Consider the following 16,246-nt stretch of genomic DNA (forward strand, 5'->3'; position numbering starts at 1 on the left):
GGTTTTGGGGTTGATATCAGCATTGTGATGTCAGCTGACATCAAGCCAAGGGGTTAAAAATGGAGAGGGGTCTATAAGACCCCCATTACTAACCCCATAAGTCTAAAAACACAGACATAAAACTCCTTTATTTGCATAAGGCACTCTGACTGATCCTTTTTTAGCCATGTATTACCTTTAAAAAAAATCAAATATTCCAAAGGGGTTCACTGTAAATCCGTCCCACGACGATCTTCAACTCTGCTACATCTGGATGGTGTGTTGAGCGATGACTTGAATAATGCTATCACTCTGCACGACAGCCAGAACACACTGACAGTACTCTGTGAACCGGGCTGCTGCGGCGAGCGGTGATGTCTAACGCTGCGAGCGGTGGCATCATTAAGTTTACCACAGTTCATCAGCTGTGAACTGTGGTAACCTTAATGATGTCACCGCTCGCAGCATTAAAAAATTCTTGCAGATGAACACCACTCAATTGAATAACATTGTTGTGCGTGCAATGCGTTTTTTTTATTTTTCCTCCCCCCAAGCCCCTCCCGCCCTCACATTGCAATCGATGATTTCATTAGCAGATGTGAGCGAACCCCAATTGTGAGTCTTCCGACCTGAAGTAATCATTGTTCTAAATAATACTCTTATGGCCCAATTCATCACTATTGCCTGTTTTTGGGCACAAATGTTTTTCAAATAATGACTTTTTTATTTGTGACATATTCATCAAACAATATATACCTTTTTTAAAGTTGTCTTTTTTTTTATCTTTACATCCATTTGGCTGAAGTGTCAGGATAGAAAGATAGAGTCCTCGCCTCAAATGGGTTTTGTGGGGTTTTTGTCTCAAAATTTAGTGCAAATATACTACACTATTTTGTCAAGAATTTTTTTTATTTTTTTTACTATGGCTAGTACTTAGCCATATTAGTTAGATAAACGATTGGTTGTGACAGCTCTCTTAGGTTATCATAGCGTTAGCAGTGACCGTACTGGGGTGTATATTATGTAATATTCCATGCATTAAAATCGAAGGTGTATATACCATGCGCTTATAGCCCATCTGATATGCTGATCATAGCTGGGAATTGAGAACAAGGGCAGGGACGTACAGACCAAATATACTAGATCTACACTCGGGCCTCCGTTTGGCCAGTGGATAATTACTTTGCTGTATCTAAAAGGGTTATATTGGCAGTTTGTATTTATTTATCTTAAGGCCTAAGAACTGACAGGCATGTAGTTAGTTCTTCCCAGCACAAACGACTCCTGCCTGTGATTCTGTGGCTTCTGTTAACATCACATCAACAGAGCAGCTTTTTCTCTTCAGCTCTGTTCTGTTGATTGGGAGTCTCTGCCAATGTCATGCTGATTGATCGTAGGCTCTCCAGTACCTAAACTGTGGAGAGCTGGCTGTCAATCAGCTTGACGTGAGCAGTGACGCTCCATCAACAGATCAGACTATGAGAGAAGGAGCTGCTCTGTTGACATGACTCAAATGAAGCAGCAGAACAGGAAGATAATTGGCAACTACGTGGCTGTAAGTTCTTAGCCCTATCAGGAAAAAAAACAAAAGTCCCGGATAACCCCGTAAAGTTGTCTTCCTCCTCTTCTTTCTCTTAAGTTATAGCTGTACAAAATCATTTAATCCCAAAATTGTCACAAGTTAGTCGTTCCTAAGTATTTCTTTTTCTATTTCCAGGTCCTAACATCATGTCGTGCTTTTATTCTGACTGCTCGAGTGCCAACCAAGGTAGGTTCCCCTTTCGTATTTCTGTTTTCATGGTTTTTAACCCTTGATCTGAATGTTGGCTTTTTAAGATGTTACATCAGTTTTGAATATTCTTGAAGGCAAATTCTTAACATCAGGCATTTAGGTCTGGGGGCTGGATTTTTTTTTTTCTCTGCGCCCATCATAGTGTATACAGTATGAAATAAAGGTAGGAACATTTTGTTTTACAAAAATACAACAAAAGAAGGAAAAAATAAGATCACTTTCAAGCAAAAAATAGGTTGATGGTCATATTGCAACTGCTAATACTGGTTCACGGATCACTAGGCTCACATAAATAGACAATCCAGCTCCAATGCGAAATGTTATAAAAAGCCAAACTTTTATTTAATCTTCAAAAAAAATCACAATCACATTACAATTTACTTACATGCCCATATAGATGGCTAAGGAGGGTTGATTATATAATATATAGATTTTCTTTGAATGAAGTCTTAAAGATGGGGTCCCGGTATCAAAGTCACCTAGATGACATGTCTTCACCTTTTTAGATAATTGTTAGTGTTACTGTCTTTTGAGAAGAGGAAGGACAAGGACCGGGTGTTTTAAAAAGGCAAATTATTAGCAGTATTAGTGACAGATGAATATGTCATGTAAGATATGAGGAGTCCTGTGTAAGGCTTCATCGGGCATTGCTTTAAGATGAAAATTTTCAGGCTAAATAATATCTTCTCCATACATAAGCTTTCGAAGGAAAGTGAAAATAATTCTTATGTATAATTTTTTAAGTAATTTGACTTTACTGTTTTTCATACACTCTTTAACCTTCAGTATGGGAATGAGAATAAAGCATTCCAGGCTCTAGCATACGTTATATGGCCTAAAGTAATTTCCATGTTGTCTTAATTATTGTGTTTCAGCCACACTGCATAAAAGCAGCTCTAGTTCAGCTATATCTTCCTACTTCGGAGACTAAATTATACACAGTATTCTAAGGGTGGCCGTACTAGTGACTTGTATAGAGGCAAACCTATGTTCTGATCATGAGCATCTATGGCTCTTTTAATGCATCCCATTATTTTATTTGCCTTTGCAGCAGCTGCCTGATACTGGTCACTAAAGGTTTTAGTTTGCTGTCTACCCATACACCCAAGGCTCACCAATACTCACCCATGCCTTTGGGATAAATTGAACACTGATTGTGAGCCAAACCTTCTCATCCAATGCTTGACACCAAATTGTTTAGCTGAATAAGCACAAATGCCAATACACACTCCAAAAGAGCATGCTGCTAAAGCTGCAAAACTCATTGTTTTGAACTAGGACATCCAACAAGCTCATCTAAGTGTGATTTTTCAGGTTCCACAAAGTTTTGGCCATATGGTTTATCTTTCCTTTCCATGATTCTAGCTTTCCCAATGACATGACTGTTTTATCCATCACTTTAGGCTCCATGAGGGCATTTGTACTTGTGCAATAACCTCATAGTGCTGAAGCTATATTCCAAATTTCTTAAAGAGTAACCTTTCGTTTTTCCATAAATCAATAGTACACATCTAAGTAAGAAATTTTGCAAAATAACTTAAGAGAAATCTACTTCTTTCTATCCCTTAACTGATCACTCATTCTCAAAATTCTCAGTTCACATGTAAAATCTATCTTCAATGAAAATATTGTTTTTTTGTATTACGGAAATAGAATCTTATAGGTGGCAACTGTCATAAAAATGTAATTGGATTACATGAATACTGCTGTTTCCCACCCTTACAGGTACAGGTCCTTCTCAAAAAATTAGCATATAGTGTTAAATTTCATTATTTACCATAATGTAATGATTACAATTAAACTTTCATATATTATAGATTCATTATCCACCAACTGAAATTTGTCAGGTCTTTTATTGTTTTAATACTGATGATTTTGGCATACAACTCCTGATAACCCAAAAAACCTGTCTCAATAAATTAGCATATTTCACCCATCCAATCAAATAAAAGTGTTTTTTAATAACAAACAAAAAAACCAACAAATAATAATGTTCAGTTATGCACTCAATACTTGGTCGGGAATCCTTTGGCAGAAATGACTGCTTCAATGCGGCGTGACATGGAGGCAATCAGCCTGTGACACTGCTGAGATGTTATGGAGGCCCAGGATGCTTCAATAGCGGCCTTAAGCTCATCCAGAGTGTTGGGTCTTGCGTCTCTCAACTTTCTCTTCACAATATCCCACAGATTCTCTATGGGGTTCAGGTCAGGAGAGTTGGCAGGCCAATTGAGCACAGTAATACCATGGTCAGTAAACCATTTACCAGTGGTTTTGGCACTGTGAGCAGGTGCCAGGTCGTGCTGAAAAATGAAATCTTCATCTCCATAAAGCATTTCAGCCGATGGAAGCATGAAGTGCTCCAAAATCTCCTGATAGCTAGCTGCATTGACCCTGCCCTTGATGAAACACAGTGGACCAACACCAGCAGCTGACATGGCACCCCACACCATCACTGACTGTGGGTACTTGACACTGGACTTCAGGCATTTTGGCATTTCCTTCTCCCCAGTCTTCCTCCAGACTCTGGCACCTTGATTTCCGAATGACATGCAAAATTTGCTTTCATCAGAAAAAAGTACTTGGGACCACTTAGCAACAGTCCAGTGCTGCTTCTCTGTAGCTCAAAAGTGGCTTTACCTGGGGAATGCGGCACCTGTAGCCCATTTCCTGCACACGCCTGTGCACGGTGGCTCTGGATGTTTCCACACCAGACTCAGTCCACTGCTTCCTCAGGTTCCCCAAGGTCTGGAATCGGTCCTTCTCCACAATCTTCCTCAGGGTCCGGTCTCCTCTTCTCGTTGTACAGCGTTTTCTGACACATTGTTTCCTTCCAAAAGACTTACCATTGAGGTGCCTTGATACAGCACTCTGGGAACAGCCTATTTGTTGAGAAATTTCTTTCTGGGTCTTACCCTCTTGCTTGAGGGTGTCAATGATGGCCTTCTTGACATCTGTCAGGTCGCTAGTCTTACCCATGATGGGGGTTTTGAGTAATGAACCAGGCAGGGAGTTTATAAAAGCCTCAGGTATCTTTTGCATGTGTATAGAGTTAATTAGTTGATTCAGAAGATTAGGGTAATAGGTCGTTTAGAGAACCTTTTCTTGATATGCTAATTTATTGAGACAGGTTTTTTGGGTTATCAGGAGTTGTATGCCAAAATCATCAGTATTAAAACAATAAAAGACCTGACAAATTTCAGTTGGTGGATAATGAATCTATAATATATGAAAGTTTAATTGTAATCATTACATTATGGTAAATAATGAAATTTAACACTATATGCTAATTTTTTGAGAAGGACCTGTATTTGTAATTCTGTGTGATGCTGGAGCGGCTCCTTGGTGCTCCCCTCCCTTCTGGGACGCTACTACACTGATCAGGGGGTGTGGACTCCAGCAGCCAGCCGCCTGATAATATCTACTTGTATCCAGTCCAAGATCAGGGGGTGTGGTCTGTTCCCGTCTGCGTGCAGCAGCCAGCCCCCTGATAAGGTTTTCCTGCAGTCCTAGATCAGGGGACATGGTGGGGGTGTTGCCTGCTCCTGGCTGCTAGGAGCAGCCAGCCCCCCTGTCTGTAACCTGTGCAAGACCAGGCAGCTAACACTGAATAGACGTTTTAGTAATGGTGGCTGCAAGCAGCTGAGATTTCTACCAAGAAAATATTCTGTTTGTTTTATACTGCAGGGTGGTGCTACTTATTCCAATTATGTCATATACAAACGCATGTACACTTCCCAAAAACTATTATAATAAATATATTGCCTATTTTACTCAAATTTTAATTACTAGATGGAGGGAGGTAATGTCACGATGGGGGCAGGCTTTGCAGCATTGAGAATCTCTCCCTTCCCCCAGTGCTCACCCACCTATCCACTCTCTCTTTCCCCATATGCTGACTTCTCCCGTCTGCAATCTCTTCTTTGACCTGTCTACCTCATGTGCTATCGCCTCCCCTGTCTCTCTCCTTCCTGTGCTGTGTTCTCCCCTCATGTGCTGTCCCATTTGAATTGTCTCCCTCCTGTGCTCTGTCATCTAAAAATGGTCTGTGTCTGAACATGTACCACAGCTCCTGGGCAGGGGAGGAAGCAAAAGACAATATTGTTTAAAAGCGGTCAGTGAAATATTTTACCTGACAAAATGAATCCTCTGTGATCCCCTGCTGTAATGTCAGTATTGTCTTTTGCTTCTTCCCCTGCCCAGGAGATGTGGTATGCTCCGTACCCGGTCAGAAAAGACAGTGAACTTTCGTTCGTGGGAAAACCACTTTAATGTGACCGGCTTCCTCTGCCTGTAGACACGTCGCGCATCTGCTGCCGGCATCATCCAAATCAGTGTTCCCCAAGTCCGGTCCTCAAGAGCCACCAACAGGTCATGTTTTCAGGATTTCCTTAGTATTGCACAGGTCATTGAATGCTTGCCTGCCCAGGTGAGGCAATTATCACCTGTGCAATACTAAGGAAATCCTGAAAACATGACCTGTTGGTGGCTCTTGAGGACCGGACTTGGGGAACACTGATCTAAATGATTCACTGCGCCTGTGAGGAATTTGTGCAGGCCCAGTTCGCCGCCATCTTTGTATAAACAGATAGCGGCAGTCACATGAAAACTGCGCATGCGCTCCTGAACAAAGATGGCAGCGGTCAGTGAATCATTCGGCGGATCCCGACTGCGGTGTGTTCACGACATTGTTCCGCTGGTGGTACCACGCAAGAGGCTGTGTATGGCGTATACAGTGTGTGCGGTGTGTACGTCATATACAGTCTGTTTGTGTGTGTGTGTTGCGTACGGTGTACACAGTGTGTGTGTGTGTGTGTGGTGCGACGGTATTCCACTGGTGGTACCGCGCAAGGGCCTGGTACCACCAGCGGTTTCTATATCGACACCATCACTTGGGTGTCCCAATATGGCGGTCGGTGAACTTCCGCCTCTTGGAATTCTGGGATCCGGACACATCTGGACGGAACAGGATGTGAAGACGTTACAAGGTAAGTCTATATTAAGATGTACTTGATATAAAATCAGCAATCCTTCCTCAGCATGAAATATTACTAAATGTAGCTGTTTATGTAATTTTATAAGAAATTTTTAAGTAATTTTAATTTCCTATTTTACATATTCCCTGTTTTTATGTTTTTTTTACTTTTAGCTCGAACTTACATTCAGTTATTTGGAGATTCAAGGCATTATTTGCAGCAAGCCAGGCCATGTAAGTATCTTCTGTTATTTTCTGGGGAACTGGTAGTCTCCACAAATTGGTCATTCAAGCTTCTTATGAATGATGCGGTCTTCTTCTAAAGGGGCAGTTATTACTAATCTTGATTCACTGGTAATTTCTACTTTGCAGGGACTGTCCTGGAAAACTAAAATAATATTTGAATTGCTAATATTTTTTTTTTTTACTTTTTTACATCCAGAAAGTGAAAATTAATTGCCATGATTCATGCTTTGTGAGACGCAGCAGCTCTGTAGCCGACATTTATATATTCCTTGGCAGATTGTGTTTGCGAACTCGTTATTCCTTCCTTTACCTGTCACATCTCCGGTAGATGCTGCCGTCTGTGGATTTATACTTTGTGAAGTAATGGTGCTGTAGCATGATAGTCACTAATTAATGAAAAATTTAACAATTATTTCATGTCTCTATATAGTGACATGCAGTAATAGGTATTTTTTTTCCTTCATTTAACTTGGTCATCTATTTCTGTCTCTCCCCACAAATCTTATTTGTTTTTAACAGCTGAAATATAGAAAAAATGAAAGTGGGGTGTCTTTTTTTTTTTTTTTTTTTTTTAATGTAATAATCTAAAAACTGGAGATCTCGAAGATCCTTTATTGTAGGCTCGGGATGTACACCTTTGCAACCCAAGTTTGTATGGACGCAAAGTGTCTTAAAGTAAAAAGGAATTGACTATAAGAATTTTCTTCCATTTTGTGTTTACAGCTCTTATGCACAGTTATGTGCCTTCTTGGTAATTGATAGCAAACATTGTGTAATCTAATTCTGTGGTCAAACGACCTATCATCGGCCCTCTATTCCTGGAGGGATTGTCTATGATCAAAAAAACTGAAGAATTAAGAATAGAGATGAGCGAGTATACTCGTTGCTTGGGTTGTTTCCGAGTATTTGTGAGTGCTCGGAGATTTAGTTTCTGTCAACGCAGCTGCGAGCCAGCCTGAGTACATGTGGGGGTTGCTAGGGAATCCCCACATGTATTCAAGCTGTCTAGCAGCCGCAAATCATGCAGCTGTGCCGAAGAAAACGAAATCTCCGAGCACTCACAAATACTCAGAGACCACCCGAGCGTGCTCGGTAAGACCTGAGCAACGAGTATACTCGCTCATCACTAATTAAGAATTTATTACAAATTCCCCCTCTTCTTCTCTTCTTTGGCACTGCCACTCTGGTGGGGATACTGTGGTTTACTATCAAGTGCTGTACATCCACATTACCCCTGCAGCCATTGACCTTGGCACTCAAAGCATGGGTCTCATTTGAGGTAGTTGCTTTCAGACTGCAGCTGCCATGAGCAGCCAGAAATCCCCTACCTACCACTGAAGCGTAGTGTTACATGGCGGCCATTCAGATGAACTGGGGTCCATGTAACAGATGCGGAGTGCAGCTTCGCCTGCATTTGTCACGTAACTACTCACATGCAACTTACATCCTCATTTATAGAAGTGGGAAGAGAATGTGGTTGGCAGATGACTCAAGCATGTAAATCGTATGAACGGTCACTTGACGACTGCTGACACAGCGCAGCAAAGCCTAATCTTAACCGTGTGCATGTTACGCACTGTTAGGATTCCCAATCTTAGACCTGCTCGCTAATTTATATTAAACTTGAGCTGAAATGCTTCCCTCTGATGCGTGTCCAGTTCCTGCTAATAAGTAATACCAGCAAACAAATTCTAAAAGTGACGTTTGCTAATGTTTAAATATCTCCATAGCAACAAGTAGTTTTCAGATTTGTGCACCTCAGGAGAATGATGACGGCAGTTCTGGGGAAATTGTAGTCGAGTCTTACAAGAAACCCATTTTAAAGGGAATCGGTCATAATTTACATATAGACAGATCTGTGGACAGCGTGGCGTAGAAAAGGAGAATCTCCGGAATTATAGATCTGTTGTAAAAAAGGTTCATTATAGCATGATCACTGAATAGGACCGCCTACCGGACTCCTATACATACAAACACTGAGCATTTCAGTGAATAAAATACAAGGTTTACTGAAACTTTCCAACAAAAATCTCTATCGATCTGACCCGCTCCTTCTGTTTTATAAAATCTTGTCTGCGGATCAGAGACCATTTTTCAACATGGCAGGTTCCCTTTAAGCACATAAGATCCAGCTGTTTTAAATGAGGTTCACTCCTGTTAAATTTCAGGTAACTTGAAAGAATTATATACACAAGTGTGTGTGTGTGTGTGTGTGTGTGTGTGTGTGTGTGTGTGTATAAATAGATACAGATAATACACGCTCATGGCCGAAAGTGTTGGCACCCTTGAAATAGGAGGTCCCAGTTTTGCTGAATAGAATTGACCTAGGCTTTTGGACTTCTTATAGACTAAATTATTCTGATGCTGGCATCTTATAAATGGATTGGGACTACCTTATATAAACCTCAGTAATTGGCTATTATCATCGGGGGTATCTCTTAATTCATATGCAAATAAGGGGGTATCGGTGTATGCTAGAGCTTAGTGCACTGTTATGCCCCTTATTTTGCATGTTGGGGGCTTTCACCACTTTTGATTAGGTATCACACTCTTTGAGTAGTGAACGCTGTCCGTAAGGTGGGATGTGTGCTTGTGCGCACTGACACTGCCTGTGGCCCACAGCATGCATTCTCCTCCCTGGCTCCTCTCTGCTGGCGCTCTTGCTTCACCGATAGACCCAGAAATGTAGCAATTTGAGTCAGCAGAGAGGAGCTAGGGAGGAGAATGCATATGGCTGGGCACAGGCAGTGTCAGTGCGCACACATACTGGCTGACTTTAGGCAGCGCTCAATCTCCAAAGTGTGCACTGTGAGTCGGAAGGGGGAAGCCGCTTGGATGCGATGAGGGAGGGGTGCACTGAGCTCTTGGCTACGCCACAGGTACAACAGAGTCCTCTCTTTTGCATATGAATTTAGAGTTGTTTTCTCAGGGACTGCCCCAGTAATGGGTACATTGCTGCTATGGTTTTTATAGGGTCTAAGTCTGATCTATGATGATCTAGATCATTTAAAATGCATTTTGGGGGTGACACTCCTTTTTGAATCTCAATTTTAAATTTATTCTGATAGAATAGGATTCGCATTACCTGGCAGCCATTATTAGGAGTCACGCTAGTCCTATTATCTGGAATCTTCGAACTTAATACATGCTGTAACTAGTTACTCAGCCCATTGTTCTGTATTGTAGTTGCTGGTGTGGATGGATCACTATCCCAGGAGTCTTGGAATTGATGGTTATATGTTGAATTAAATCAGTATTATATGCACATCGATGGACGTGTGTGTACATGTGCATATCTCTTTTATGACGTATGTAGTATATAATCTAGTATTACAAGCATAAATGCTGTGGAAGCCCCCACGAATACAAGATAAAATAAAGACAGCTGAAATTTTTCACATCTTTTGATGCAGCCTTTCAAGAGAAATATGGAGACTGGGTGTAGCAAATGTAGCCCAAAGGAATAGGTATAGTGAAAATAACTTCAAATAAAGTGACATTTCTGACAGCATGAAAGCCCATATTCCAGTGTAATGCAGGGCACATCCCTTATACATTACTCTTTAATTACGTCTCTGGGGATATTCTTTGTGATATATGAACCAGCTGTAGAGTCCTTGGCTCTCTAAGATTTTCTGTCTGATCATGGTATTTCTGGTTTCCACTTTTCAAACAGGATGTTTCCAACAGAAACAATAAAATCCTTAATTTTTTTTCCTTTTCTGCCTTAAAAAAAATCCACTAATCTGGATATAACAAAACCCCTTTAGGTTAGTACACACGATCGCCATGTTTTCTTTTTGTTTGCATTCTATCAGTATACATAGTGGATATTACAATATACGGGGATTGGCAGAAGATGGCCCAAAGCATTACCGTAATTTAAAGTGGTCACTAATTGTCCGAATCATCAGAGCTTTTACCCCAGTATTCTGCTGAAATAGGCTTTGAAAAGTCGCCTAATTTTGTAATTTTGGCATAGTTGCGGCTTCACTAAAATTATGCCACTTTTGTCGTTCTCGTGCAATTTTCACCCAGCTTAATCAAATCACCAACTTTAGAGATGCGGCAGAGAAGCTTTTTGCAGAGTAAAACAAAATGAAGCCTGGATAGAATCCGAGAATGATAGTTGGAAGGAACCTCCAGGGTCATTGGCCCCAACCTCTGCTCAATGGAGGAGTCGCTAAACCAGCTCAGGCAGGATGTTGAGATGCTTAGACCATGAGCTGGGGGTCTGCAGTCAGGACATTGGGGTGGTGTTCAGAATAATTGTATACTAGTCTATTATTAATTTTAACTACCAATTATGGGAATGACGCACATGAATGTCTGACTTTCCCTTATGTATTCTTCTTCCAATGTCTTTCAGCTTGCAGTTGAAACTGAAAAAGGAAACATATCGTTGAAGATGTTTTCTTCTGATGATGTGAATGATGTCGTGGCACATATTGGCACGTGTCTTCGAAAGATATTCCCAGGACTGTCACCTGTGTATGTATACAAGTTATCAGTGCACAAATGTCTGTATACCCCCTTAGTGACGGGAGCCAAATTTTTTAAATCTGACCAGTGTCACTTTATGTGGTAATGTCTCTGGAACGCTTCAACAAATCCCATTGGTTTGGAGACTGTTTTTTCGTGACGCATTATACTTTATGATAATGGTAAATTTAGGTCAATATGTTTTTGTGTTTATAAAAAATATCAGAAAACAAAAATGTAAAAAAAACATTGGCAATTTTCAAACTTTGAATGATTATCCCTTTAATCCAGATGGTCATACCACAGAGAAACAGTAATAAATAACATTGCCCACATGTCTGCTTTACATCAGCACCATTTGTAAAATGTTATTTTATTTTGTTAGCATTTTAGGATGTTTAAAAATGTAGCAGTAATTATTCCTTTTTTTCCAAGAAAATTTTCAAAATATATTTTCTAGGGACCTATCCAGGTTTGCAGTGACTTTGGGGGTCCTATATATTAGAAACCCCTCAAAAGTGTTACCATTTTAAAAACCGCGTCCCCTGACATATTGAAAACTGCTGTCAGGCAGTTGATTAACCCTTTAAGTGATTTTCAGGAATTAATGCAAAGTGACATGACAGCAATGAAAAGTCTATTTTTACCACCTAAATATCGGTAACTTCTGAACAGGCCTAATGTAAGCCGTGAGACAGACTCTAAGGCCGTTATTTGGTCATGAATTGCCATGGCAAACATCAGGACCACACAATCAAGATGTTAGGGTGACATTGGGGATAAAGAGGGAGCCTCCACACTCTGTTAACCATTTATATGATGCAGTCATTTTTGACAGCAACATTTAATGGGTTAAACAAATATGGACGGTGCCAACACTGATCGTGGCTAATGCAGCAAGTTGTCAGCTATAGTGTACAGCTGGCAGCTTCTGTATTGTCACCTGTATGGGGAGGCTAGTCTCTTATATCTCTGGTCAGTAAAAAGACATATTGGTGGTCACTAAGGGGATACAATAGTTTTCTTCTACAAGAAAGGTTCCTGAATTGATAACCCCTGGAATTTGGGACCTGCATTAGCACAACTAATGGCAGCACCAAAAATGTATACTCGTAAGACTTGGAGTGCTCCGCATGTGTAAGAATATCAAGTACAGAAAACGAGCAAAGATACACATGATAGAAAGATATACAGTTATATGAAAAAGTTTGGGCACCCCTATTAATCTTAAGCTTAATGTTTTATAAAAATTGTTTTTTTTTTGCAACAGCTATTTCAGTTTCATATATCTAATAACTGTTGGACACAGTAATGTCTCTGCCTTGAAATGAGGTTTATTGTTCTAACAGAAAATGTGCAATCTGCATTCAAACAAAATTTGACAGGTGCATAAGTATGGGCACCCTTATTATTTTCTTGTTTTAAATACTCCTACCTACTTTTTACTGACTTACTAAAGCACTTTTTTTGGTTTTCTAACCTCATTGAGCGTTGAACTTCATTGCCAAGTGTATGTAATCATGAGAAAAGCTACTTAAAGTGGCCACTTGCAAGTTGTTCTCCTGTTTGAATCTCCTCTGAAGAGTGGCATCATGGGCTTCTCAAAACAACTGTCTAATGATGTGAAAGCAAAGATTATTCAACATAGTTGTTCAGGGGAAGGATACAAAAAGCTGTCTCAGAGATTTAACCTGTCAATTTCCACTGTGAGGAACATAGTAAGGAAATGGAAGAACACAGGTACAGTTCTTGTTAAGGCCAGAAGTGGCAGGCCAAAAAAAAAAACATCAGAAAGGCAGAGAAGAAGAATGGTGAGATCAGTCAAGGACAATCCTCAGACCACCTCCAGAGAGCTGCAGCATCAACTTGCTGCAGATGGTGTCACTGTGCATCGGTCAACTATACAACGCACTTTGCACAAGGAGAAGCTGTATGGGAGAGTGATGCGAAAGAAGCCGTTTCTACAAGCACGCCACAAACAGAGTCGGCTGAGGTATGCAAAAGCACATTTGGAGAAGCCCATTTCTTTTTGGAAGAAGGTCCTGTGGACTGATGAAACCAAGATTGAGTTGTTTGGTCATACAAAAAGGTGTTATGCATGGCGGCCAAAAAACACAGCGTTCCAAGAAAAACACTTGCTACCCACAGTAAAATTTGGTGGAGGTTCCATCATGCTTTGGGGCTGTGTGGCCAATGCCAGCACCGAGAATCTTGTTAAAGTTGAGGGACGCATGGATTCCTCTCAGTATCAGCAGATTCTTGACAATAATGTTCATGAATCAGTGACAAAGTTGAAGTTACGCAGGGGATGGATCTTTCAGCAAGACAATTATCTAAAACACCGCTCCAAATCTACTCAGGCATTCATGCAGAGGAACAATTACACTGTTCTGGAATGGCCATCCCAGTCCCCAGACCTGAATATCATTGAACATCTGTGGGATCATTTGAAGAGAGCTGTCCATGCTCGGCGACCATCAAACTTAACTGAACTGGAATTGTTTTGCAAAGAGGAATGGTCAAAAATACCTTCATCCAAGATCCAGGAACTCATTAAAACCTACAGGAAGCGACTAGAGGCTGTTATTTTTGCAAAAGGAGGATCTACTAAATATTAATGTCACTTTTATGGTGGGGTGCCCATACTTATGCACCTGTCAAATTTTGTTTGAATGCAGATTGCACATTTTATGTTAGAACAATAAACCTCATTTCAAGGCAGAAACATTACTGTGTCCAACAGTTATTAGATATATGAAACTGAAATAGCTGTTGCAAAAAAAACAATTTTTATAAAACATTAAGCTTAAGATTAATAGGGGTGCCCAACCTTTTTCATATAACTGTATGTTATTAGTAAACTGATGGTCAAAGGCGTAATACTAAATGTATATAAACCTCCATTAATACATTTAAAAACAATCCAATCAATTGCTGAAACCGGGCTGTCCTTCAACAAGAATAAGTGATAAGAAATGTACAAAAATATAGTCGATCAACAAATAAATGTACTGGTCCTGAGAAACAAAATAAAAATAGGTACAAAGTTCTCCAAGGAGCTCTTAAATTTGCTCATTCTTTTTTGTATCTTGCTTTAGTTCATTTTGGTTTTGCTCCTTTTATTTTGGCTGAAATGACACTGGCTCTGATCTGCATGTTTTGGTGCAGTATGCTCATGCGCTAGTAAACTATATACCGATTACCTGTATACAGTGGGGCAAAAAAGTATTTAGTCAGTCAGCAATAGTGCAAGTTCCACCACTTAAAAAGATGAGAGGCGTCTGTAATTTACATCATAGGTAGACCTCAACTATGGGAGACAAACTGAGAAAAAAAAATCCAGAAAATCACATTGTCTGTTTTTTTAACATTTTATTTGCATATTATGGTGGAAAATAAGTATTTGGTCAGAAACAAAATTTCATCTCAATACTTTGTAATATATCCTTTGTTGGCAATGACAGAGGTTAAACGTTTTCTGTAAGTCTTCACAAGGTTGCCACACACTGTTGTTGGTATGTTGGCCCATTCCTCCATGCAGATCTCCTCTAGAGCAGTGATGTTTTTGGCTTTTCGCTTGGCAACACAGACTTTCAACTCCCTCCAAAGGTTTTCTATAGGGTTGAGATCTGGAGACTGGCTAGGCCACTCCAGGACCTTGAAATGCTTCTTACGAAGCCACTCCTTCGTTGCCCTGGCGGTGTGCTTTGGATCATTGTCATGTTGAAAGACCCAGCCACGTTTCATCTTCAATGCCCTTGCTGATGGAAGGAGGTTTGCACTCAAAATCTCACGATACATGGCCCCATTCATTCTTTCATGTACCCGGATCAGTCGTCCTGGCCCCTTTGCAGAGAAACAGCCCCAAAGCATGATGTTTCCACCACCATGCTTTACAGTAGGTATTGCGTTTGATGGATGCAACTCAGTATTCTTTTTCCTCCAAACACGACAAGTTGTGTTTCTACCAAACAGTTCCAGTTTGGTTTCATCAGACCATAGGACATTCTCCCAAAACTCCTCTGGATCATCCAAATGCTCTCTAGCAAACTTCAGACGGGCCCGGACATGTACTGGCTTAAGCAGTGGGACACGTCTGGCACTGCAGGATCTGAGTCCATGGTGGCGTAGTGTGTTACTTATGGTAGGCCTTGTTACATTGGTCCCAGCTCTCTGCAGTTCATTCACTAGGTCCCCCCGCATGGTTCTGGGATTTTTGCTCACCGTTCTTGTGATCATTCTGACCCCACGGGGTGGGATTTTGCGTGGAGCCCCAGATCGAGGGAGATTATCAGTGGTCTTGTATGTCTTCCATTTTCTAATTATTGCTCCCACTGTGGATTTCTTCACTCCAAGCTGGTTGGCTATTGCAGATTCAGTCTTCCCAGCCTGGTGCAGGGCTACAATTTTGTTTCTGGTGTCCTTTGACAGCTCTTTAGTCTTCACCATAGTGGAGTTTGGAGTCAGACTGTTTGAGGGTGTGCACAGGTGTCTTTTTATACTGATAACAAGTTTAAACAGGTGCCATTACTACAGGTAATGAGTGGAGGAAAGAGGAGCCTCTTAAAGAAGAAGTTACAGGTCTGTGAGAGCCAGAAATCTTGATTGTTTGTTTCTGACCAAATACTTATTTTCCACCATAATATGCAAATAAAATGTTAAAAAAACAGACAATGTGATTTTCTGGATTTTTTTTTCTCAGTTTGTCTCCCATAGTTGAGGTCTACCTATGATGTAAATTACAGACGCCTCTCATCTTTTTAAGTGGTGGA

The 16,246-nt window shown here is 40.6% G+C and overlaps 1 protein-coding gene across 2 annotated transcripts in view; it reads left to right on the top strand.

Moving 5' to 3' along the window:
- The window catches only part of CARMIL1 (capping protein regulator and myosin 1 linker 1), a 376,826-nt gene that overhangs the window by 115,986 nt on the left and 244,594 nt on the right, over nt 1-16,246 (top strand). For both annotated transcript variants that reach the window (XM_069730895.1, XM_069730896.1), the window contains exons 3-5: nt 1,697-1,747; nt 6,921-6,980; nt 11,362-11,483. In XM_069730895.1, the coding sequence (XP_069586996.1) occupies nt 1,697-1,747; nt 6,921-6,980; nt 11,362-11,483 (233 nt within the window). The remainder of the gene's footprint in view (nt 1-1,696; nt 1,748-6,920; nt 6,981-11,361; nt 11,484-16,246) is intronic.

The sequence above is a fragment of the Ranitomeya imitator genome, chromosome 6, assembly GCF_032444005.1.
Source record: "Ranitomeya imitator isolate aRanImi1 chromosome 6, aRanImi1.pri, whole genome shotgun sequence".
NCBI classification, from domain to species: Eukaryota; Metazoa; Chordata; class Amphibia; order Anura; family Dendrobatidae; genus Ranitomeya; species Ranitomeya imitator.